A 27,114-nucleotide genomic window follows, 5' to 3' on the forward strand; every position below is an offset into this window, starting at 1 on the left:
ACACTGCCGCCGGCCGCCAGCCAAGCCACCCGACAGGTCTCGTCCACGTCACCGCCGGCCGCGAGCCAAGCCTCCCGAGTGTGGCCAGCCATGCTTGCTTCTCCACTGCCACCTTCCACATGGCCGGCCCCCTGAACCCTTGAACTATGGACTACTGTGCCATCGGCCTCCACGTCGGCCACCTGAACTACTGTGCCATGAACTCCTTTTCTGCCAAGATCATGGTCGCCTTCCTGAAACAGGGTCTCGGACTCTTTAGCCCTTGTGTTTGGACTGAGTGCTTCGGTTTCTTTGTTTTGTTTCTGGCCCTCCGTCCTGGACCCCCACCGCCCGCCCTGGGTGGGTTGTGTTGATTTTGTTTCATGTTTGTTTTCTTGCTGCTTCTTTTCTTCATGGTTTTGGGCGTCTGGAATCCGCCCTTGAAGGGGGGGCTCTGTCATGATCCTGGGTCTTTTGACCCAGCGTTTTAAGTTTGAGTTTATTTTGTTCATTAGGTTATCTAAGTTCATTTGGTTATTAGACTCCTTGTGTTTTCTTCCCCTGTATTTAAGTTTCCCCTCAACCTTCGTGTTTCATGCTGCGTGTCATTTGTTATCAAGTTTGTATTATTATGCCTAAGTGTTTCTAGTTATTATTTTCCCCTCGTGTTTCCAACCATGTTAAATCTCCCCTGCTCTTCATGCGTTTCATGTCTGTGTCTTACGTTGTCAAGTTCGGGTTGTCATGTCTATGTCTCATTATGTTTCCTGTTTTATTGTGAAGAGGTCTGGTGTTCTGTGTTCATCATGTTCAGTTTTACTCTCCCACTGTGACGTCATTATGTTCATGTGTGCCAGCTGTTTCCTCATGTGTCTCCACTTCCCCTAATCACCTCCTGTGTATTTAAGTCCTCTGTTTTCAGTGTGTGTTTGTCAGGTCGTCTGTTGTTCACGCCATGTTCTCCATGCCATGTTTCATGTCCAGGTTTTTCCATGTTGTTTGTTTAGTTCTCCCAGTTTAGGTTAATGTTAATTTTATTTCTGTTTGCCTTGCCCGTTATTTGTACCTTTTCTGCCAGCCTCATTAAACGGCTCGCTTTTTGTTACTCAAGTTTTGATCCAAGTTCCTTGGTGTCTGCATTTTGGGTCCACTCTTCACAATACATACAGTCTGCTCTCGCCAGACTGTGACAAAATGAAGAAAAAGCAGACACATGATCAAACACAGCACATAGAGGTTATATAAAGATATCAGCTGTTAAACGGGAACTGCTTACGTTTGGCATAGCTACGAGCTAATGACTCTTTAAATAGCAGTGGAATTGGAAAATAGCAGAGGAAGAAGGGCTTTACAGTCTTAGAGGTAACACACTTTAGTGCTTTGTAGACAAACCTCCGTGTTTGGTACAGTGAGGTGGAGTAGTGTTGGGGTGATGGAGACAGAAGGGCTACTGAAGTTATGAAGGCAGCGGAAAAATGACAATGAAATGAAACCATCAATGACTTTAATAAAAACAGAGAACTGTTTGACATTTGATTTAAATACCTTGAGGGTTTTTTGCCATTCGTTCATGTTCTTTGCATGCTGTTGACATTATAGCTTGTTGTGTTTGAGTTTCATTACTTGGTAATGAATGGTCACACAAAGACTCCTTTGCAATCAGCCTTGATCCTTTCTGAGAAAGTTGTGACTCATTTGTGTGTCACCACAGTTTAAACTGCCTCCACTGCCCGAGCAGTTAGTTGGGTAGACTGACAGCATTTACATGGCAAGCAATATTTCATAAAAGGCCAAATAGATGTTTTTCTGTAAGCAGTATTGTAATCAGTGATCCGGGAATGAAAGATAACTAAGCAGAGGCTTTTCCAGGAAACACTGAGTATTTAATGACTGGGGAGATTGATTACAGTGTAGCTTGCATTTCAAGGGCATTTAAGGAGAATGTAGTTTAAAGTTTTAACAAGGTTAAAGGTCATTTTAAACCAAAGTAATGCCACAAAGAATTTTGCCTAATACATAACAGGTCAGATATCATCTAAGTGAATGCTAGGATTAGTATATGCATCCATTGTTTTATCATATTTATTTTAAAAAACATATATCACTGCAGTATCAGCAGAAATTGACTTTTTTTAAAAGATAGAAAGGGTTCATGTAAATATGTATTTATAAGCAGCGTTTATCTTTGTGTGTGCGCGCGTGTGTGTGTGTGTGTGTGTGTGTGTGTGTGTGTGTGTGTGTCTAACCAACTGGAACTGGCTAAAGCCCTGTTATATGAGCTCTACTCTTACTGTTTGATATTGCAAGCAAACTGCAGGCATGCTTGGCCAAGCTTATTAAACACACACGCACACATGCACACACACAAAGCTCAAGCAGTCTCTCAAGAGTCACGAGCTTATACTCACACACATGTGCGCACACAAGCACATACACTCGCTTTTGTAAGATGTGAGGCAGGATGCTGTGGAGATCAGTGGATGTACATGCTAGGTTTTCTCAAGAGACAATTAAAAGGGAATAGATAATAAGGTTATTTATAGACGGATCTATTTGTAACCGGGGCATTCTCCATCGTAAGAGCTGGGAATTGTTCTCTTTCCTGCCTTCCCTCCTTTTGTTCCCATCTCCTGCCTCTCTCCTACACCGTCTCCGTTTTGTATATTTTTGCTCCTTTCTTTTTTTAAACAGCTCTGTCATCATTTCTCGCTTCTCCTTTAGTGGATGACCACTTATTTTCCACAAATGTTACTAATTTATCGCAGGGAATCGGTGCGCATTTACATGTGAAACATTGTCATGCAGCAGCGATGTTATCAGGTGCAATCCAGGGCCACTCCTGGGAAACCCAGTGACGCACTACGCATGACATAATGCTGTGGTAATGTCTGCATTTGTGGGGGAAAGAGACAGAGAGAGCAACCGTGAAAACACACTGGGCTTATGTGCACGCTCAGCAAACACCGAACAGCAGCCGGGTAGATTAATGCAGCTTGATGTAATGTCTGTAATAAATCAGATTTTATAGATGAACATTTATATATATATCATGTTTAACATGTTATACACAAATTCGAAGGCCATTATGTAAGCGAAGAATGCTGGTAAGAGATACAAAATCCACCACAATGCTTTTTTTTCATATCATCCCCTGAATTTGATCCCCTCAAATCAATAAAACTGTACAGACCAAAACCTTTTTGCATAGATCTGAACCTTCTGTGATTATATAATGTCCTTATTATTAGCTTTATAATGTTCAACTGTGGCTCTTGTCAAAGCATTGAAACTGTTGTAATTTGGACTCGTGTACGAGAATCATTTTCTGGGCTGTAATCTAAAAGTAAACTGTGCCTCAAGCAGCCAGTATGAATTTCTTCGCATAAAAGAGCAAAAGATATTTATGTGCAGTAGTTCATGGCATACAAGGAGGTGGATGAGGTCAAAGCATAAGGTCCTTATCTCCCGAGCAGAATTATATAAGGAATGCAGAGCTGTAGTCCACCATGACTCAAACTGGTAATTAGAGATATTTTGTTTGTGGTGCTATGTTATGCTATTAAAAAAAGATTGCACATTTTCCCATATCTGTGTGGATTCTCTCCAGGTACTCCTACTTCCTCCAACCGTCCAGAGTCATGCAGTTACTGGGGTTAGGCTAACTGGTGATTCTAAATTGCCCATAGGTGTGAATGTGAATCGTTGTCTATCTCTCCGTGTTAGCAGGGCGACAGATTGGCAGCCTATCCAGGATACTCTGCCTCTCACTCTATGGCAGCTTGGATAGGCTCCAACCTCCCCACAACCCTAAATTGGATAAGCAAAATAAAATTGATGGATGCATGGATGGATGGATAAAGCATCCACGCAACATTAACTCTTTATCTGCTTCTGTCTCCCTATCTATTTCTGTGTCTTCCATTTTCAGGTCTTGCAGGTGCCCAAACTGACCTGGACAAGAGGAAAGAAATATTTGGTAAAAACCTGATACCTCCAAAAAAGCCAAAAACCTTCCTGCAACTGGTATGGGAGGCCCTGCAGGACGTTACCCTCATCATCTTGGAGATCGCTGCCCTGATCTCCCTGGGTCTCTCTTTCTACCACCCTCCCGGGGAGACTGGCGGAGAGTGTGAGTGAAACAGCTCCTGTGACTTTAAAGTCTGTACATTTTTGCTCTGCGCCATTATCTGTGGTATCTTCTCTGTTGCGGGGAATGGAAGTGGGGCTATAATTGTGCTGGCGCACTGGCATCACTTCCTCTGACCTGACTCGCCCGGGCTAACGTGCTTACACCTACATGTTTGCACACACACTTTTTAATTGCCGAGGCTGGTCATACTTTGTTTGTGGCCTTGCCTCAAGAGGTCAAGTGACTCATCAAGCATAGGGCTAATTTTTGATTGTGCGTGTGTGTGCTCGTTTGTGCAGATTATGACTGTGTCAAATGTGTGTAAGAAAGGTACTGGGAAGGTTAATGAAGTGTTGAGTAGAGAAATAACCTTGAGCTCCCAGGGCCCATACATCAGCCTTGTGAGCCGTGAAACAGGAAATGAAGACAGAGACCATAACGAGGTGCTGAGTCAGCTACATCAGTCATTGCGCCCTGCCTTATCACAGTAATGGAATTCAGTTACCCTGCCAAAGGGACAAGTCATCATTTTAGGGGGTTTAAAAAGTCTCATCAGGCTGGAAACATTAGAAAATGAAGAAGTGGTTACCATTGCATTAGTTGGATGTGTTTATTTAGTAATTTCACAGTTAATCCATGTTTAGTTGTTTGAGCGTAGCAAACAATACATGATTTACTAACTCAGTCAAATAATTACACTATAAATTTGCCTAATTGGAATCTGATCATCAGTTATGATGTCAGGACACTTGTTTCTGTTCTTTGTGTCGTTTTAGCTGCTTAGCTTTATGAATGAACTCCCTGTATCAAATAAAGCAAAGAAATGCCGAGGGTATCGCAATGCTAATAACTGCACTATCTGTAGATACATTATCAAGCTTCTCTTTAACCAGCAGCAGAATAGGTGCCAGTGTGCAAGTCTCTTTTCACAGATGATATGAATATGTATGGATGTAAATCAGGGACCTAAACTGTTATGAATAGAAGCCAGTATCAGGGCGATTGAGATAGATATGAATTCAAAGCATTTTGTCTCACCTAATTCAGAGAAATCCCAAATGAATATGTGTTTGTGTGTTACAGACAAAGGCAGAGCTGGACATAAGGTCATAGAAATGGAAGGATACTTAGAGATTCAGATCTCTCACAAAATGTGAGAACAAAAACAAGGATGATAGGATGATAAGGATGATAATAATGAAAGAATAGTCCACAGAAATGATTTGGATTGATGCAATAATGTCTTTCTTTTTTTTTCAAATTTGACCAAATAAAATGGCAGAAATACTACGTATAAATTAAATTAATGCAGTAAACTGCATTTTAAAACAAAAGAAAAAAAATTAAATATATGTGATAAGCAAATATTGCATTTCTTCACCTATACATTTGTCCATATACATATACCAAGACAAAGAAAGTCTGACGACAAGAAAACATATTTATGGCGTGTGTGTGTTTGTGTGTTGGGGGAACTAATACAACCCCCCCCCCCCCCAATCTGATCACACACCATCAACCCACACATCTCTCCCTGCTCGTTTACTGTTTTTATAAATAGATCAAAAAGCTCAACAGTCCAGAAATAGAAGCTGGTGGGATGACTTAATGCTCATTTCCATATGAAAAAGATTCACTGCAGTCGAATCAGATGGCTCATTATTATGTCTAAGCACGTAAGATGCAACATAGGAAAACTTTGAAAGACCCATATAGAAATCAGCATGATTAAGCAAAATGTGAAAGTGCCTTTGGAGCATATGGAAATCCACCCATTCATCCATTTTCTTAACTACTTACTCAACTGGAGTTCATTCTAATAGTAATAAGGCAAGAAGGAGAGTACACCCCATGCAGGTCACAGGTTTGTGCACATTTATTTAATCATGTCCATGACAAGGTCAGCTGCAGTAGATGCAATAATTTGCTCTTCGTCTTTTTCAGATGCTTTAGTGCTTTGCTGCATTAGTGTGTGAAGAAACGTCATTTCAGTACCATGGACAGCTACTCACTGACCGTGTTACCATCAGTGTCTTGCCAAGCAGAATAAGAAAAGGGAAGGGAAACTACTGCAGGACTATTTGATGATTTAACAATGTTCTTTAAAAATAACAAAGTACTATTGAATTGCTTTAGATCAGATGAGTGTTTTTATTCATTTTGTTCTGAAAAGCTTTATTGGGTACTTTTTTGTTTGCCTAACACACCCATGTCAAAATATGCACACTGTTGCATTCGTAAGTATCAAGCTGTCTCTCACAAAAAGAAAACATAAAAATCACAGGATTTTTTGTGAGGGGGCATTTGTCCCTGTTAAACGACATAAAACTAAATACCATGTTTGTCTAAATTTGTTGATCGTAGCGAGTACATAGTGTATGGTTTTGTATGTTTTTGTGCGTACGGATGGAGTACAAATCAAGGAGGCTATAATCTGTTAATTAATGCAGTGTATCTACTTAATGAACATCATATTGATTGGAGTCACTATGTTGCATACTAGTTGGTCCAAATTGCTTCTTGGAGTCTGGTTTTTGGTTAAAGCACATCCTGCACATGTAATGTCTGTAACATGGGGTTTCTGCTCATTCCCTTGTGAGCTGCAAGTGTTTTACAGTGCAAAGCAAATCGCTCCGCTGTGGGCTTTTGAAGTCCGCTAGCCAGGAGTGTGCAGCTCAATAGCTCCGAGAGAATTACATGAAGCTGCACAAGGAGGGCTGGGAATAGGCCTTGTTTCATTCCCATATATACCCCAATCTGTGATTGCACAGCCAGTAGACTGCAGAGCCGCGTTTGAAGTAGAACAAATATATCAAGAGAAAGAAGTAAATACACTTAAGGTTTTTTCAAAGAGAGTTCATATAATTTCACAGTCATTGCTCATATTGCTCATACAAATAATTTCCATAAGCCAGTTCATAAGGAATAGATTATTAAATAAATCTAAAATATGTACGTCATCTGACCTTGTCACTGCCCACACTCTAGCATCAACCTGAAATCAAGAGAGCGTTTTGAATGAGAGTACAAGCTTCCCCCTAAGAGAGAAGACAGATTTAGAGCCTACATTTGAACGTTGCTGTTGGGGCTAAGCCTGTGAAATGCTGTCATCAGTCGTATGAGGAATAATTGGCTATAGTTTTCAGGACTGCAGTGTGTGCAGACACGCATCAAAGAGCGTTATGCTTTTTTTTTTAAGGAAGCTCCAACACTGAATAATATGGGAAAAGAAATTTTTAGATTGCAGTATTTTCACAGATCAGATACTCAAATTTCATAAGGGCTGTTATGTTAATAAGTTAATTTTTTAATAAGTTAATTACTAAGACTGTATACCCTTACTCCTTTTTAGTGTGAAGGGAAGTTAAGTTGTGTTCCCAGAACTTGCTGACATTGAGGCTCAGCATAATTTATATGCACTGCAATTGCAAAGACATTACACACACAGTCACAGCTGTGTTTATGTGCAGCTTCTCTATTTCCAGTTTGAGCTTTGATTACATCTCTTTGTATATTTTTCTGAAGTGTTCACTAGTAGTAAATGTAAATACCTATGTATGAAATTGTTGACTTGATTTGTGTGAACAGAGTGCGTCAGCATTTATCCATGTACGAAAACGCAGCGTGCTTACATGTGCATGCATATCTATCTGTCTGTCTGTCTGTCTGTCTGTCTGTCTGTCTGTCTGTGTATATATATATATATATATATATATATATATATATATATATATATACATATATATATTTACACACACACACACATATATGTGTGTGTGTGTAAATATCTAATGTATCTAATATACTTTATTTGACTATGCTTCTGTCACTGTTCTGAAATTGCAGCCTGTGGCGCAGCAGCAGGTGGAGTGGAAGATGAGGGTGAGGCAGATGCTGGCTGGATTGAGGGTGCCGCTATCCTGTTGTCTGTAGTGTGTGTGGTGCTGGTGACGGCCTTCAATGACTGGTCAAAGGAGAAGCAGTTTCGTGGGCTGCAGAGCCGCATTGAGCAGGAGCAGAAATTCCAGGTGGTCCGTGGTAGCCAGGTCATCCAGCTGCCTGTGGCTGACATAGTGGTGGGGGATATCGCACAGATCAAATATGGTAGGTGCAACAAAACTGTCAAGATTACAATAATTAATTATGATTATGAACCAAAACTAATCAAACTTCCTAGAATATTTTGATTAGTTTGGCTTCGTTGGACGTGCTTACTGGCTACCACAGTTGGCTCTGTGTAAAGTAATTTTCTAGGTTCATAAGCTGAAAATAGACGACAGCCTCATTTCCAAAAGGGGATTAAAGTTGTGAAGTCCACCTTAAGCAATTAAACATAGTTAAGCTACATTCACGCAATTAATTAGCTGCAGACTGACCCCATGCATGCTGAGCAACACATGCACATCTTCAAATTCCATAATGTGAGTGACAACTGTCAGTAATGCCTCACAATGGTGCAGAATAAATGTGGTTATCCTGAGTGAGCCTGTTTTTTTTAGTACTTAGAAAGCAACAAAGCCTCTTTCATTGTTACAGGTGATCTGCTTCCTGCTGATGGTGTGTTGATCCAGGGTAATGACCTGAAGATTGATGAGTCATCACTGACCGGAGAGTCTGACCACGTCAAGAAGTCTGCAGATAAGGACCCAATGCTGCTGTCTGGTATGGATTCAGTTTAGTGTAGTTTATGAATGTTATATAGTGTTTGTAACAGCCATTTTTCCCTGCATGTTGTTTGGAAAAACAAAACAACAAATAGACAAGTCTGGGGTTTTTTCTGCCAGTGACAGCTTGAAAAACATTGTTTTTAATCAAATGTTTCTCTTTACCCATTTTGCTTTTTGCTGCAGCAGAAACACAAGTGCGGTTCTTGGACTGCAGGATTATTAGAATTTAAGAATATTCCTGATAAGAGAAATGTGGGCTAATCGGATCATATTAGTATGTTTTGCTGCAGATAATTAGCTGTGTGACTTTTTGCTGCCTTCTTTAATTACCCTCGTATTCACCTACACCAACTTGTTTTCCCCAAGGTTAATGATGTTCTGTGTGCAAATACAAGTCTGGCACATTATTAGTGTGTTAAACTTGTCACTCTAGCACATTTTATATGAAATGAAAGAGAGTTTAAATTATTACTCATGATTTTTGAAGGACTCTGTCTTTAAGATGTTTGAGATTTTTAATCCCTTTGACATATATAGTAATCCCCCATTTTTAGGTCAGTGAAGCCACTGATGTAAATTTAGAATCAATATGCACTTTTTCCTGGCTTCTCACTTTACTTGTGATCGATGAAAGCCAGCTTTGTGTTCTGGTTTGATTCTTGTTGCTTGTTAATATGTGTGATGTCACTGTCATGCATAAATGAGCAGAAGTGATAGAAGACCATAGGTGGCTGCACAGCATGGAGATTCAGAAAAGCATGTGGACAGTTCCTTAACAGCGACATGCCCATCATGTCTTATTACGTGAATCAAAGGTCTGACATCAGCTACACTGATATATAAGCCATTCTAAAGTAACAGTATAGGTAATGCAACAGGAGAGTGCTGTGTGACACAGCCTCCTTTAATCACAACAACCAATTTGCCATCCTGCTGTAATGCTAATCATCAATCACACCAGTGTTTTCCTCCTCCTGAATCCCTCCAACTGACCCAACACAAAATAAATAAATAAAAAATGTATCAGGCCAAAAGAAGAGACAAGCTGCAGCCTTGTGGTCCTGACTAACTTTACCACACATGATGCTTTCCTCTTACCCTTAACTAGATTTGAACCCACTGGATATAATGAGAAGGATCAATCTTCAGTCAGGAAGCATGACACATCCGCTATGCAACATGTCACACCCTATACTGGCTAGTTATGAACATTAGATTAGAATGTTAAATAGAAGCAGGACATAATGTTACCCTCACCATAACCAAATGTAACCTTTAAAGCATGCCTTCACCTTGCTTGCTATCCAGTGCGTCAAGACTCCCATTTTACCCTACTGAGTGCACTGGTCACTGTTAACAGTCTAACTCTGAAAGAATAAAAAAAAATACCAAATGCCCAATCTGGACAGTTCCCAGTGGGTCTCAAGATTGCAGCATCAATCAACGTATTCCTCTTTTGCTCTCTATGCACTCTTCACATGGATACAGCTAAGCCCACTGTAACAAGATTAGCCAGTATTACTCTGTATATAAATGGAAGCCAGACAGCGTCTGCTCCTATAACCTTTCTCCTAGTCTACAGGTTCTGCATATTCATTGATAGATATGATTTTATTAAGATTGGGACATAACAAGATCAACTAACCTGTTTGTAAAGCGCTTTAATGTTATTGATTGAGCAAGTTAGTCGCATAAGTCTTTGTATTAGGAATGAGCTGTTATAGAAATTAACAGTCAACTTTTGCTAGAAAAGCTCTAAAAAGTAACAGAAGTGTTTATCTTTTTTTAAGTTACTGAAAGTATGCATATCTGTAATATAGAAACTGCTGCGCTTTCTTTAGGGACCCATGTGATGGAGGGCTCGGGCCGCATGGTGGTGACGGCTGTCGGTGTCAACTCTCAGACTGGAATCATCTTTACACTGCTGGGGGCTGGTGTGGAGGAAGAGGAGAAAAAGGAGAAGAAAGGTAAGATAATTTGATCCTTATATAATCTTCTCATATATAACCTGCTCCATACTCAGGAGTACTGAGTAATTTGCTTTTGTGTCAGTGTTGCCCAGCAACATACCCCTGAAAACAAGCTTTTCTCATTTCATTACCTTATGTTCTCAAAGTCTGTATACCTCATTGCACAATGTCAGTGTTTTAACTGTCTTTGTAAACAGAGGGGTTCTAAAGAATGAACTCACAAATGGACAAATGCCCACCTTTTGTAGGTGTTTGTAGTACAGTATTCAACACTAAGTGAATGTGTATAGATACTGTATGATATCAGTATTGGTGGCTCAGTAATCAGCTGCAGTATGCAGGTTCTGTGGGTTCAGGTGCATCATTGTCCTTACTCTCTTATCGTTCCAAATTTGCCTCGAAGGAGGGGCAGTGGAAGACGGACACCAGAATACAGGTAGAGTATCACCTTTCTCTGACCCCTGGAAGTGGTACAGTACTTGAACCTTTTGATCTTTAACCCCTAGTGCTTACCAGTAAACCACTGTTGCTAGACTACCCTTTTCTCTAACAAAGCAACCTTGCTTCTGTTAAACTCCTCACTTAAAAAGAGAAGCATCATAATCACAACACTGCATCTTTTTAAGTGTTGATAGATAACACATTTCACAATGCATAATCCTCTCCTCATATAACAGGCTCTGCACTCATCAGACTAACTAGCTAGCATCCAACATAAGCCCTGCTTCATAGACTTGTTGAATGCCATGAATAAGAACGGGCTTTCAGACTCATCTCATTGCTGTATTACAGAACAATGATATGAGAGCAATAGCCTTGTGGGTGCACAACACATGTACCAGCAGTAGGGTGTAAACTAGTTAGTACAAGCTTGTATAAGATGTACTCTTTTACATCTTAATATGTATATGTGCACAGTTTATCCTTTTAGTAGTGTCTTTGCTACCACTTCCGTATTTTCATTAAATTAAAAATAGCTTGCATGGAAACATGTAGTGATATTATAAAAAGGTAAAGATTTGTTAGATCATCCCTCCAGCTTAAATCTAATGCTGTGTGTCTTTTTAGTGTGATGTTTATAATAACTACAGTTCTTCAACAACAATACGGTTTTAGGTGCATTGCTGCTATAATATTCATTCATTTACTTTTTTGGTTTTTATATATCTAATTTGATTGGCTAAACCAGGGGGGGGAAAAGCTTCTATGATGATTCAAAATGAATAATAATTACTGATCAACAATGATAATTTGACAATTTCATGATCAAAATCATACCAAAATGTTGCCACACATTTGAATATCCTTTTGCATTTAATAATTGATTCACATTTGGTCTAAATAGTACAGCTCTGACAAAGTTAGGATTAAGACTTTTTAAAGAATCATATCTGCCAGATGTTGGATGAGATGGATCTGCTGTGAAAATTTGAGACCGGAATCACAGAAGTCCTGTGTTTTTAAATGAGATGATTGAAAAATTAAGTTATAATGAAACTGACAAACATTTATGCACCACGCTTTGTTTTAATTTTGCTGAAACCAAAAGGACACTAAAACATAATAAAAATTTCCCATGTTTATCATTTAAAAATAGCAACTATAACAACTATGGAAAATAACAGGAAAATGTTTCCTGTTAAAGATCATTAGTCTCTTCACTTAACTGGCTGGCACATGTGTGTTTCACTGGCTAATGAGGTGGATCCCTCTTATTTTTTGTTTAGTTTGGACTGGGGAGTTTGACTTTAGTTTTAATTTTAGCTCATTTGTTTAAATTTTTGGCTCAAATTAGGATTTTTGTTTTGCTAAATGATATTACACGAATAACATGGTTTTGATAATATTGCTAAAGGTTGGGGGCACAATTGACAATACATGAAATTTGATGGGTAAAATGCACAGAAACAAACAGGTGTCTAAATTTGTCTGACAACCGACTTACTTCTAGTGTAGCTGTGGTTTCATGTTTTATTTTATTGTTTCCCCCAATGTTATGTTCAGGTTTCATGTTTCATGTCCGTCCACTGTTATACTTGTCTTATTATTAACATTTGATAAACATCTTCTATCAAATCTAACATTAGCTAAATACATAATAATAATAAAAACATTTGCAAATGCATTTTTTTCCCCACACTAATCACACGGTCTTTACACGGTCTACATATGATGAATCTCTTAAATGTGCTATAACCATGTTATTTCTGTTCACTGTCTTGGGTGTGCACGTGTGTGGGTGTGTTTGTGTGTGGGCGTGCGTGTGTGTGTGTTTTTGTTCATTCATGTTTGGCCCTTATTGTTACTGGCTAGACTGCTCCCATCCCCCTATCCACCCCATCGCAACTATAGCCACGGATGGGGCTGCAGGCATTAATGCCCCTGGCAGTGCCAGCCTAATTAATGGTAGGTCGATAAAACCTCTGATCTCTGATCTCTCTCTTGTGACTTTTGACCCCTCCTACCTTCTTCATTCTCAAACTGCCTCCTCCTACCGTGGGTGCTCATCTTTTGTTTTTCTCTCTGTTGTTTTGTACCTTTTTCATATCCGTGCTATCAGTGCATGCCATTATTATCTGTAGAAACTGTGTTTCTTGTTCTTCTCTATATGCTGTTGCTTGTCTTGTAAGAGTTTTAACGAATATAGCCATCATGGACACATTTCTAATGTTTTTCCTCTGCATGAATCTTTAAATCAAGACTAAAATATTAAAAGTCCCCAGGTCCATGGGTCTCTATAATGTTGAAAAGCAAGGAAGATCTTTTGAGTGTTTTTATATTGTCAGGGATAACAAGAATAACATTAAAAGTGACTTCATTCCGTTTCTTGCTCAGAATCTGGTAAGAAAAAGGCATATAACATATAACCCCTGCAGTGTTGTTGCTACATATGAGTTTTTGAACGATTAGGCCAGGATTTACAAGGCACTTTTTTATTTTCAGACATAGACACACTAGTCTTTTCCCTATTTTATAGTCTAACTGACCTCTTGGCAATAATATGGTGAATTTGGATAGTTTCCACATTTGAAACCCTTTCTTTATATTCTACTCTTATTTTCCGTCATAGTTCAAATTGTTGAGATTTGAAAAAAAAAAAAAAAACACAGGTTGATGACTGATGGAAAAATCTTATAGTAGGTCCAACCCCCTTTAGTCTGATGTCCCCTGAGGTCGCTTAGTGAAAATCCTCTATTTCTGTGTTAGCTGGACACAGTGCAAAACGATTAACTTCATTGTGGCACTGGGTTCTCTCTTATCTGTTTCCCCTTGGAGAGCAGCCCCAGTGTGTTTGTACCCAAGGCAGGAGTGGTAAGATTTGTGCTGTAATGGTGACCTTGTGCTATCCTGGGCTGGAACAAAGCGATTTGTCATCTTCAGCTTTATTGTGACTCCGGGGAAACTGGCTAAAGTGGAAGTGAAGGTGAAATGAACCAGCTCTGGTCTGATGGTCTTACAGCTCTACCTGAACAATTTGTGACATTTATGTACAAATCCCTGAAAGACAGATTTGGTCAACTTTCTGGCCTGCCTTCCACCGACTCCAAAAATAATGGGATCAAAGCTGCAGTACAAAATAAAATGCTTCTTCTTTTTTTGGCACACTGTGTATCTATTTTGTTTGAAAGTGCAAGACGCTTTACTAGATGCTTAGTCTTATCTTTCACCGGCTGCAAAATAACATATATTTTTACTTCTAACAAGGTCTTTCACAGCTCAATTAGACTACCCCCAAGTTGACTGTATAACTTAAAACAGCACTGTGCGATTAAAGTGCACATTTAAATTAAGTTAACTCCTTTTGAGAAGAATCCAACAGCATAATAAATTCATTGTCTCCAAACTTATTTCAGTTTTCTTCCAGTTGTTCTTATGTAACTTCACCATGTGGGAGGCTTTCCCTTCAGGCTCTCTCTTTCTCCCTCTGTATTGTTCACATTTCCAGTCTGCTTCCCTTTAAGTGTGTGATCGTGTGATCTTGCATGCCTGAACTTTCCTCTTATGCATGCTGTCTCTTGTTTCTGTGTACTGTACGTGTGCTTTTGGTGTACCCTCTCTCACTGTCAGTGTTTGGTGTAATGCCTTATCTGCTGTTTGTCTTATATCTCATTTGATAACCCGACAATTTGATTCATGTTGTTGCTAATGTTGCGTGGAATTGCCTGTGCTCACAGTGTGAGTATGTCATTCAAAACAATACAAAGAAAATGAAGAGATTTTTTAAAAAGTGCTATTTTAAATGTGAATTTTACATCACACTTAATATACTTTGAAGAATTTCTTTCTCTTTTTTTTTATTTAGAAAGGCCCATTAATTGATTTTAATTACCTAATTAATTTCTTATGCAATGAAATAAAGTGTATCAAAACAATGGTTTCTCCCATTTTGTAGTAGTCTACACAGCAGTATGTCAGTGATCTGTTAGAATAACCCGTTTAGTACGTTTTAGTCTTTCTAACTCCTTGTCAGCTGTTGTAGCTACTAGTTGCATCACTTGCTTATCACAAGCCTTTCTATGTGACTGTCACAGAGATGTATTAAAAGTCATTTTCCTGTCTCCCTGTTTGTGAATTTTGGTTCTCATTGTTTGTGCTGTCTCTGTGGTGATAATTTGTTGACCTGTCTGCCTTGGTTATTTTTGTTGTTGTTGTCTTGTATGTCTCCATCATAGGTAAAATGCAAGATGGCAATATGGAGAGCAACCAGATTAAAGGTAACCAAACCATATCTTTCACTCTCTCCTCTTCCTCCCCCTCCTCCTCCTTCCTTTTCCTCTTCTCATCTCTTCCCTTTTATGGTGTGTAGCGTAAGCTCTGGGTCAAATGCAGGTTACTTTATTTTTATCAGCCCAGATTGTTCTTAATAATGGTCTCTTTAAGCGTTGTGCAGTGCTAATTCAGACTGGATTCTGCTCATTTTTGTGACTGAAGTCTATTGCAGGCTGAAGCCAATCCCAGACACTGTATGTGTTGGAAGGAATTAGACCTTTTATTTGACCCAGGTTTTACCCACAGTCAAATTATGTTAGACATCCCGCTCTTTCCCACTGTCTGTCACTGCTGTGTCGTCCCTGGTCTGTTGTTCTGTTCTTCTTGTTGTTTTGTTGGCTCATCTTGGTCTTTCTGAGAAAATAGCAACCTGTCCCTCAACTATCCCCTGTCAGCCTTAGCCAAGTCGCCTTTTATCCAGGGACACCGACAAGTGTCCTCTCTATAATAAAGTTTTCCTTACAGAATTTGATTTAAATTGGTGTCAGATTAAAGGGATCCTCTTTCATTTTTATTTATTGTTTGGTCTCTGTAGGGGTGTGGGTAATGCTGATTTATATTATATCAGGTTAGACTTTGGAAAGAAAGCACATAACACAAACACCATAGGGATTTCTTCAAATAGTGTAATGTGGCTGACAGTCACAAACCACTTTAATTTCTCGAAAATATTAAACAAAAAACAAGCTGCTACTGCTCTCAGATTTTTCATACAAAGGTTTCATTAGAGGTATGTTAACCTTAGCTCTGCTGATTGATTTAGTAATGATGTAGTAGCTGCTTGTCACATGCTTATTTGATGATGTCAATAAAGGTGTGACAACATATAATAGAAATGATTAATTATTATATTGTTAAACTTTGTTAATCTTTCCATAAATATAGGAAATATGTGGAAAATAACTCAAAGAAGACTGTTTCATGAGTAAACAAGAAGCATTCAGAGAGTACAAACCAATGCCAAGCCAGCTCACACGAGGCGGTATCCATGTTTAAGAAAGCAGTCTTTTATTTTACATATATTCTATTTGCTTTCTTTGTTCTTTTTAAACTTACTTCAAGAAGTTTGTAGTGCAGTAAAAATAATGTACTTTGGGCAATTCTTAATCTTAATATGATATTTAGAATCCCAATATAACAGTATAATTTAAGGCAGTAAGATTTTAAGCATATTTTTAAAGATCAAAGACATTTTATGAAAGATTGACCTTTTTTGACCTTGAAGATGAAGTCGGGGGTCCTGAAGTATTGTGATTTTAGAATCCTCATATATCATTCCTTATATGGTGTCAATGAAAACAATGGCAGTAATTTATTAGCTCTTCATAGGATTATTGTCACTTTGACCTTTAGATCAATCTATTGACCTTGAAGTAAAGGTCAGAGGTGAAATGTGACATGATTTATTAAATCTTGATATGGTGCTTTCTACATGTTGATATACAGTGGGGCAAAAAAGTATTTAGTCAGCCACCGATTGTGCAAGTTCCCCCACTTACAATGATGACAGAGGTCAGTAATTTGCACCAGAGGTACACTTCAACTGTGAGAGACAGAATGTGAAAAAAAATCCATGAATCCACATGGTAGGATTTGTAAAGAATTTATCCGTAAATCAGGGTGGAAAATAAGTATTTGGTCACCTCAAACAAGGAAAATCTCTGGCTCTCACAGACCTGTAACGTCTTCTGTAAGAAGCTTTTCTGTCCCCCACTCGTTACCTGTATGAATGGCACCTGTTTGAACTCATTATCTGTATAAAAGACACCTGTCCACAGCCTCAAACAGTCAGACTCCAAACTCCGCCATGGCCAAGACCAAAGAGCTTTCGAAGGACACCAGGAAAAGTATTGTAGACCTGCACCAGACTGGGAAGAGTGAATCTACAATAGGCAAGCAGCTTGGTGTGAAAAAATCAACTGTGGGAGCAATCATCAGAAAATGGAAGACATACAAGACCACTGATAATCTCCCTCGATCTGGGGCTCCACGCAAGATCTCATCCCGTGGGGTCAAAATGATCATGAGAACGGTGAGCAAAGATCCCAGAACCACACGGGGGGACCTGGTGAATGACCTGCAGAGAGCTGGGACCAAAGTAACAAAGGTCACCATCAGTAACACACTACAACGGCAGGGAATCAAATCCCGCAGTGCCAGACGTGTTCCGCTGCTGAAGCCAGTGCATGTCCAGGCCCGTCTGAAGTTTGCCAGAGAGCACATGGATGATACAGCAGAGGATTGGGAGAATGTCATGTGGTCAGATGAAACCAAAGTAGAACTTTTTGGTATAAACTCAACTCGTCGTGTTTGGAGGAAGAAGAATACTGAGTTGCATCCCAAGAACACCATACCTACTGTGAAGCATGGGGGTGGAAACATCATGCTATGGGGCTGTTTTTCTGCCAAGGGGACAGGACGACTGATCCGTGTTAAGGACAGAATGAATGGGGCCATGTATCGTGAGATTTTGAGCCAAAACCTCCTTCCATCAGTGAGAACTTTGAAGATGAAACGAGGCTGGGTCTTCCAACATGACAATGATCCAAAACACACCGCCCGGGCAACAAAGGAGTGGCTCCGTAAGAAGCATTTGAAAGTCCTGGAGTGGCCTAGCCAGTCTCCAGACCTCAACCCCATAGAAAATCTGTGGCGGGAGTTGAAAGTCTGTGTTGCTTGGCGACAGCCCCAAAACATCACTGCTCTCGAGAAGATCTGCATGGAGGAATGAGCCAAAATACCAGCTACTGTGTGTGCAAACCTGGTAAAGACCTATAGTAAACGTTTGACCTCTGTTATTGCCAACAAAGGTTATGTTACAAAGTATTGAGTTGTATTTTTGTTATTGACCAAATACTTATTTTCCACCCTGATTTACGAATAAATTCTTTACAAATCCTACCATGTGAATTCATGGATTTTTTTTTCACATTCTGTCTCTCACAGTTGAAGTGTACCTCTGGTGCAAATTACTGACCTCTGTCATCATTTTAAGTGGGGGAACTTGCACAATCGGTGGCTGACTAAATACTTTTTTGCCCCACTGTACACACCACACTTTTAAGAGTCATAGTTTCAAAGTTATAATGTTTTTAGTCAATTTTCGACCAATAAATCATTAAGTTGACCTTGAAGATTTTGGTGGATGTAAGCCAAATTGTAATGGATTGTTAACATGACCTTACTCTACACCCCTTAATGTAATGTAAGCATTTATTAGTGAAGGCGATGTGTATAGTATATACTATTTTATGCTTCTTGACAATATGGGTATCTGCAAGCCTTGATTTCATGGCAAATATAATAAAAGCATGGTTATATAGAATAATAGACACAAGCTGAAGAAAATCCCTATCTTCAAAGAATAGGCACAAATTAATACTTTCCTATAGTAAAACTGTGGGGTGTGGTATGATTACGATGATAATTATTGCTAGAACGCTATTTAAAGAACAAACAGTCTCTTTCAGAAGATGGACTTTAGTCAAGAGTGTTTTAATTTTAAGTAATGCTCTTCTCCTGAATCCACCTGGATACGGGCGATATACTCTGTCTTGTGTCGAGGGGGTGAAAAAAACAAAATGCGCAACTGGAGAGTATGACAAATGCTCAACATTAAAAGGTTTTTCATGACCATCAAACAAATGCCTCATTGTGATTGGGAAACTGGGCTGAAATGATTCTTGGTAATGGCTTACATTAACAGAGAGGTTCACTTAATGTGTCTTTTCAAGGGGAGAGCACAAGAGATGGGGTAAGGTAATCGTGGACTGGTTTTACTGCCTAAGAGGTCCCCCCCCCCCCACACGTACACAGACACACACAGAGGACTTTGCATTTATCAAATCATAAAATTTCATAACGTACATAAAATATCAAATACACTTTAAGTGGGAGTAGAAATTGCATATATATATTTTACATGGGCCAAAATATGTCTTAGACAACAGTCTTTAACAGCCCCTTTGAGTTGAATTCATTTTACTTTCACTGTGTTATCTTTGTGTTCCAGTCTACTCCATATGCATTATTTCAGTTAAATGTATAGTCCTACTGATTATACTGTCTTACGTGATTATTAAAAACACACTTTTCAAAATTTCAGATACGTTAACTGATTATTTTGCTAGAAAAGACCCTTTTTTCACTGGGTTTCAACACTACTGCCAACTATCATGAGTTTGAACATTACTCAACTGATTAGGCCCAAGATATATTTCTGGCAATCAAGTTCATCATATCACTAGGAGCTTGTCTACAAATTGTTCTCAGTGGGGGGGAAAAAGAAAACACAATTAAAGACTTGAGCAGTTTTATGCCCATTTTGTAGATAAAAGCCTAATACACTGATTTTGAATTGTTCACATTACCTGAAACAACAACCCAAATATCAGCAATTACAATTCATCCTGAGAAACAATGACTGTAATATCTGAAAATAAGTTTTTCTATCATTTAATGAAGCGATCAAAAATTACGATTTTAGATTTAAGTCATTTTGTTTGCATGGTGTGAAGGCAAAGACTTGAATTAAACCTTCAGTGAGTTTTACGCTAAAAAGAAGATATTTACTTCTCATGTTTATGTAGTTTATCTTTTACTTTTTTCTTGACTTCAAATTGTGCTCTTCCTCACTATTATTTTGTATTTTTATATACAGTACAGGAAGTGTAATTTTCACATGGTATAAATGATCCTGAAATGATCAGCAGACTTCTAAATACTCTGAAGGTCTAGATTTTAAGATAGTTAATGTATGAATAATTTACGGTAAATATGTTTTTTTGATGAACGATGGGAAGAATAAGTGTGTCTCTTATACTATGTTATATGCTATAAAAGTGCAACATGTTTTAGTTTTCTTACACATCATACAGTAAGATGGTCAGAGCCAAGCAAAATGTCATTGGATGTAGTTATTTTTTCTTGGTTTTAAGTCTAAACTGTTTGCCTGTGCCGAATGGTACTGGTGCGAGTAGCACACCTGGGTGTTAAGTGAAGTCCCTCTTCCTCCTCATTTTATTGGTCTAATCTCCTTATCTAACACTGGTGCTGTCTGTTTTTTGTTGTTTTTTTATTGTTGTGTTTACAGTGAAGAAGCAGGATGGAGCAGCTGCCATGGAGATGCAGCCTCTAAAGAGTGCTGAAGGCGGAGAGGCTGATGAGAAAGAGAGGAAGAAAGTGTCAGCTCCGAAGAAAGAGAAGTCTGTGCTGCAAGGGAAGCTGACCAAACTGGCTGTCCAGATTGGCAAAGCAGGTACAACAAATTGCACACAGACAAGTCTATCATTCAGTCACGCAGATAGATCCGGGGAAAAAAGAGGCACTAAACCATCATCCTGTCCATCAAAGTTGCACAGATAAGACTGCTTTTTATTTGTTTGAAGCAATCAAAGGAGTTTAGAAGAAACCTAAGGTATCTGAATTACAGAGCTCTGGAAGAGTGTGTTCAGTGTTTTGTTTTGTTTTTCCCCTCTGCCCTTGAGAAACTGCTGAATCATTGTACTAGTAGAAACAGAGATTTTGTCATGCTGGTCGCCCAGTTTTGCAATGTTACACACAATATCATAAAATGTTGTTTCTAATATAATTTAGGGTAGGGTTTAGGCCACTGAGGAGCTGATGTGAGGCACATTTGCAGCATGTGAGTCCTTTCAAATGAAGGTAACACATCGAGAAAACAGGACCAGTGTGCTTTTGCTTTTCTTAATCTGCCGCGTTTTCTCAGAAATCTTTAACCTTTAGTGCACCAAATAATACCTGTTTTTAAATAACTGTTTGATTTTTCTCCCAGACATTCATATACCACGACAGGCCTGCTTGGGTAACAAGTGACTGCATAAATGTTTTAGTTCCAGCTTCATCAAAATAAGTGAGATTTCCCTTTACACAATCAGCTCACTATATTGGGCCAGCCATTTTGAGTAGGGATTCAAATCTGTTACTGCCTGCAGTGCAAAGGTAATCCACAAGTGGGCAGATTGTTGGGAAGTATTAATTATGTTGATAACATACAGGCCTCGAAAGCTTGAGTGTACAAATGGTGCTTCTGTCCTTAAAAGCTGTTTAGGAAGTTAAGTAAACAGAGCTTCCAGTGTGCTCTAGTTCTTATTTCTCCTTGTAAAGAGTTGAAGGTTTACAGCTTCAAGAAGTCCCTGTTTCTACAGTGTGCTGTTACATCAAACTGTTGGCCTGAGTGATGGAATGAGGACACTGTGTCAGAACAGTGAAATACCAAGGATGGATTAGCATACAAGCAGTGCTTGTAAGATCATGTGGCATATTGGGGAAAATACTGGAACTTCAGCATCTGTGTGTCTTAAAAAGCCACACCCAAAATGTAGCTATTAGCTGTCCTCCTTTAACAAGCTGAGAAAGAATAAAGACTGCAAATAGTTGCTTTTATTAACATTTAACTTTCATAATTAGATAGTTATGGCCATTAAAACATGCCCAAAGTTTATAATAATGAGATAAGCATGTAAACATATATAAATATGTGAGCCAAATGCACAGCCTTCAGTACATAGAAAATGATCCAATGCTCTTAATTATGTTTGCGACAAGCTGCCCCAAAACTGTGGTTTTCTTGATCAATTTATGTATATGTTCTTGCATGACAAGCACCATATAATTAGTATTATAAGCTTTTAATGTACTCCAACATACAAACAGTCAACTATGCATGGAGATATACAGTTCTCAGGAATACAGTTTTACCAGCTATGATACCATCAATGTTTCTGACAGCATACATTTTCCACTTCAGTAAGCTTTTCAGCACATGCCTATTAAAAGGGGCTCGTTTTGATAAAGCTATATTAGATGTATCAGTCATGAAAATATTATGTCAGCCCAAGCAGGCAATGAGGACAAACGGTGTACCAAATGGAGTCATCCAACTGTTTTTATTTATTTCATTAAATGTTTATGCTGACAAACAGGGCATACCACGCCTCAGTATGATTCCCAGTATTGACCAATCATAAGTAAATGTTCTTTTAGGAATGGGGGAATTAAAGAACCAGTAGCCAAGGCTAGGCTGGAGGGCTGAAGGGCTGAAGGGATCCACAACACTTAAAAAATGTTCTCAACCCTCATAAATATGAAGCAATAAGTTTGAGTAAAATGCAACTGAAATATATAAAGTTAAAGGTTTATTTATTCGTATAACTGTCATTATGGAAAATTCCATTTTCATTAAGGGAAATATGTTTGGTATAACATCAGTGTTTACCAGTCAAGTTAATTTATTTTGACCAGATTTGACCAAATTAAAATTATTGTTTTACATTTTACTCATGTAACTAAATTGCATGGAGATTTTTCATGCAATCAAATTACTTAAAGTCAGCATTTTCAGCATAAATATTTCTGAGTGTAAGCAGCATGAAATGCTGTAATTGCAATATAGACTTTTTTTTAAAACTGTGACTCAGCTGAGTTAGTGTACCAGAATAAAAAAAAAGTTTATTAAAGTTGGAAAAATTACAACTCCTACAACATAATTACGTTCCCCTCCCATAGGTGCATGAATGAAATCCATCTCCATTATTCAGTTAGGTTTAAGTTACAGCTTTTTCCTACCCTAGCTTTTTTGTTTTTTGAACATTTATCATCTTGCAGTTCCTGCATTCAGGTAATTCATCTTAACCAGCATATTTATCATTTCAGTTTTTTTCAGCAGCAGGCAGTTTAAAGTAATAAAAATGTCATAGATTTTGGAACCACCCTTTTAGTTCCTGGCAATAACAGCTTGTCAGATCTGGCAATAAGGTGCTTTGGCTGTCAAACCTGTGTTTCACTATGTGTTTGCCACACAGAGTTTAGCTTAACAGTGATTACTGAGTGAAAATTGAGCACTGGAAAAGGGAGGGTAGCTTGCTCACCTAGCTAGACCTCACTGATCAGTCAGAGTTTTCCTGACACTGATACACATTAATATAACATATATTATTCCTTTGATAAATTATTTTATCTATGAATTTAGTCAACTCAGATTTTAGGCAACTCACAGCAACAACACACTGAGTTAAGTCCCGTGTGTGGCCATTCTCTGTGGAGTCATCATAAAGCGCTTGGCACTAGGAAGGACTTGAGCTGCTCACCACATGCCGCACTGATGGATCGAGTAAGCAAACTGAGTAACCGGATTTGTCCACAGTCATCAGTAAAGTGTAGAAAAGCGATTCTCTGCTTAGACTCCTGTATCAAACTGTTCCCCTCTATAGTTTTGTTTGATTACATGCCTCACTTTGCCATTCCTTTCCTCAGCTAATACTCGCCGTACTTTTCACCAGGTTTGCTCATGTCAGCCATTACAGTCATCATCCTGGTCCTGTACTTTGCCATTGACAACTTTGTGATGCAGAAGCACCCTTGGATGCCTGAGTGCACTCCTATCTACATCCAGTACTTTGTCAAGTTCTTCATCATTGGTGTAACTGTTTTGGTGGTGGCTGTCCCAGAGGGACTGCCGCTGGCTGTCACCATCTCCTTGGCTTATTCTGTTAAGGTAAGGTAACTTTTAAGCATTGTAAGACTCCATGGTCTCACATTTGTCATTAATAGATTTGTTATGTAGTTAGATATTGTTGTTTTTCTTTGTCTTTGCATATGCAAATGTGTGCACCTTTCACAGAGATGAGACTTACATGCATACTTGAGGATTCAGGGCAATTAATTCTCCCAGCTGTGTTAATGTGCTTATTTTATTCACAGCGGCAAATATGTAAATAATTCAATTAAGTCTGACTGTGCAAAGAATTACATTTTTTTTGAATGACATGAATCAAATTAAAATGTTATATGTACCGACATGTACGGTGGCCATTTTTGCCACTGAAAGTTAAGCAGTGTGAGGCTCGGGATAGGCACTTTATTGAAAAAAAATACTTTAAAATGGACCACATTGTTTTCTACCAACAGAAAATGATGAAAGACAACAACCTGGTGCGTCACTTGGATGCATGTGAAACAATGGGCAACGCTACAGCCATCTGTTCTGACAAGACAGGCACGCTAACCACCAACCGCATGACAGCTGTGCAGTTATACGTTGGTGATGTACATTACAAAGAGATACCAGATCCTGGAGTCCTGCCACCCAAGTCATTGGATTTACTTGTCAATTCCATCTCAATTAACAGCGCCTATACCACAAAGATACTGGTAAGTCTTAGAGAACACAGTTAATGTATAAGTATAAAGTTAAGTGAATATTTGAATAACTTATCTGTCACTTTTAAATACCAATTCATGCTTGATGCTCTCCGTGAACCAATATTTGGGCTATTGTACTGTACTACACTCAGAGAAGATAAACCTATATTATCCTGGGTTAGCTTCTTAGATTTCAGCTTACTCTGTGTAAACAGTGACACCATATGATGGGAGCAACCCTGAAACAGCGAGACAGCTCTGCAGTGCTTTCTTTTTGGCTAAGCAGGCAGGCAGTGTCCTTGGCTGCTGCTTTAGATTCATTAGGCATTCACTCAACTTGTCACCTTGAGAACGGTTGTGTAATTTTGTCTTATCTGATATTCAGAGCATAGCAGACTGTAATTGAATCCAATCTGTCTAAGTGCTGGAGATGTTCTCCTGTCTATAGTGAATGCAGCAAGGAGACATTTTCTCTAAGCCAATTAGACCTGCATTCAATAAGAAATACATAGATATATGGAGAAACACACTCATGCTGTTTCGTATTCTAATCACAGAAAATGTGACTAGTCTGCATGGAAATCTTGTCCAGGACACAGGTCTGAAACATTATTTGCATGATAAAGCGCTTGGTTAAACAATCTAAAAGCAATGATTGCCAAGATTAGCATGTCTTCAGCCTGTTGGAACAACATGCCTGAGTAATCCATTTCCTGGCATGTAGACTCACCTGCACACAGACACACACACACACACACACACACACACACACACACACACACACACACACACACACACACACACACACACACACACACACACACACACTGTTTGTGCCGATCTATTTGTCACCATCCTTGTAAACTCCTGTAGAGTCTATTCATTGATGGTTGACCAACTGACAAATGCCCTTATGGAACAGTGAGCTGAGCAATTAGGACATCTATGAACGAAGAATCCAACAGATTTCACTTCCTACCTTTCAAAGCACAAATACTGTGCTTTCACTTTCGGAGACATTGTAAGTGCAGGGACATGGGTCCTGAATGGAAATCTATGAGAGAATTTTGCAACATTAAAGCTAGTGTTTGTCCTTCCCCTGCTACCCAAAGAACCGATCAAAAACTGAACCAGTAAACATATGTGGCAGTCATGTTTTTGATCACGTGAACACACAATGGAGTTTCATTATTAAATTAAAGATGAAGGTAGGTGTACTAATGGGAGTTATAGCATTTGTTCAAGTGATTAAGCACAGATGCTGCCTGGCTGTACTAAGGATTTACTCAATAATGAGCCTTTAATGCTGTGAAACTTTAGGTATAAACCTTAGAGGGGGGGAAAATGTTTTTAAAAACTTATTTTAGAGTATAGTTTCTACATGTGCATTTTTCTGTCTCTTAGAGCGTTGATAATAAATGGTTATCTCTCTTACAATTTATTTAGATAGCTCTAAAAAACTGCGTAGATCTTTTGCAAAGATAGCTTTGAGTGCAAAACATGCTACCAGAATGATTTTGGTTGGTCACCTGTGTCTACTATCATTTCAACTTTTCATTTTTTTTATTTGTAAAATTTACTGATAGACAGTAGATTGAATTCAGTCATTTTTGCCATACAATTACCCTTCTTATCATAATGCCAAGTAGTACAGAGATCTGCTTGTGTCCCTTTAATACTAGTTTACAGTATTGAACTATATTGCCAAAAGTATTCACTCATCCATCCAAGTTGTTGAATTCAGGTGATACAATCACTTCCATGGTCACAGGTGTATAAAACCAATCACCTGGCCATGCAGACTGCTTCTACAAAGTGAAGGAATGGGTCGCTCTCAGTATATCAGTGAATTCCAGCATGTTACTGTGATGGGATGCCACCTGAGCAACAAGTCTAGGCATTACATTTCCTCGCTACTAAATAGTCAGCTGTTAGTGGTATTATAACAAAGTGGAGGAGATTGGGAATGACAGTGACCCAACCATGAAGTGGTAGACCATGTAAAATGGATCAGTGGATGGTCACCAACTTTCTGCAGAGTCAGTCACTACAAACCTTCAAACCTCATGTAGCCTTCAGATTAGCTCAAGAACATTGCGTAGAGAGCTTTATGGAATGTGTTTCCATGGCGAGAAGCTGCATCCAAGCCTCACATCATCAAGCCCAATGCAAAGGGTCTGGTGGGATTGGTTCTCTGGAGTGACGAATCAAGTTTCTCTGTCTGGTAATACTACAGATGTGTCTGGGTTTGGCAGTTGCCAGAAGAGCAGTACTTGTCTGACGGCATTGTTCCAAGTATAAAGTTTGGTGGAGAGGGGATTATGGTGTGGGGATGTTTTTCAGGAGATGGGGTCGACCCCTTAGTTCCAGAGATCATCTTAAAGTTTCAGCATACCAAGATATTTTGGACAATTTCATCCTCCAACTTATTATTGGG

At 38.9% G+C, this 27,114-nt stretch overlaps 1 protein-coding gene across 4 annotated transcripts in view; it reads left to right on the forward strand.

Annotated features, from left to right (window-relative positions):
- The window catches only part of atp2b2 (ATPase plasma membrane Ca2+ transporting 2), a 78,820-nt gene that overhangs the window by 23,613 nt on the left and 28,093 nt on the right, over positions 1–27,114 (forward strand). For all 4 annotated transcript variants that reach the window (XM_085406756.1, XM_085406753.1, XM_085406755.1 and 1 more), the window contains exons 2-11: positions 3,908–4,108; positions 7,955–8,212; positions 8,645–8,770; positions 10,617–10,742; positions 11,149–11,181; positions 13,059–13,151; positions 15,419–15,460; positions 20,608–20,772; positions 23,816–24,030; positions 24,444–24,686. In XM_085406756.1, the coding sequence (XP_085262882.1) occupies positions 3,908–4,108; positions 7,955–8,212; positions 8,645–8,770; positions 10,617–10,742; positions 11,149–11,181; positions 13,059–13,151; positions 15,419–15,460; positions 20,608–20,772; positions 23,816–24,030; positions 24,444–24,686 (1,502 nt within the window). The remainder of the gene's footprint in view (positions 1–3,907; positions 4,109–7,954; positions 8,213–8,644; positions 8,771–10,616; positions 10,743–11,148; positions 11,182–13,058; positions 13,152–15,418; positions 15,461–20,607; positions 20,773–23,815; positions 24,031–24,443; positions 24,687–27,114) is intronic.

This window comes from Rhamphochromis longiceps, linkage group LG5 (assembly GCF_057381845.1).
Source record: "Rhamphochromis longiceps isolate RC_006_pf linkage group LG5, R_longiceps_female_GT1.1, whole genome shotgun sequence".
Taxonomy (NCBI): Eukaryota; Metazoa; Chordata; class Actinopteri; order Cichliformes; family Cichlidae; genus Rhamphochromis; species Rhamphochromis longiceps.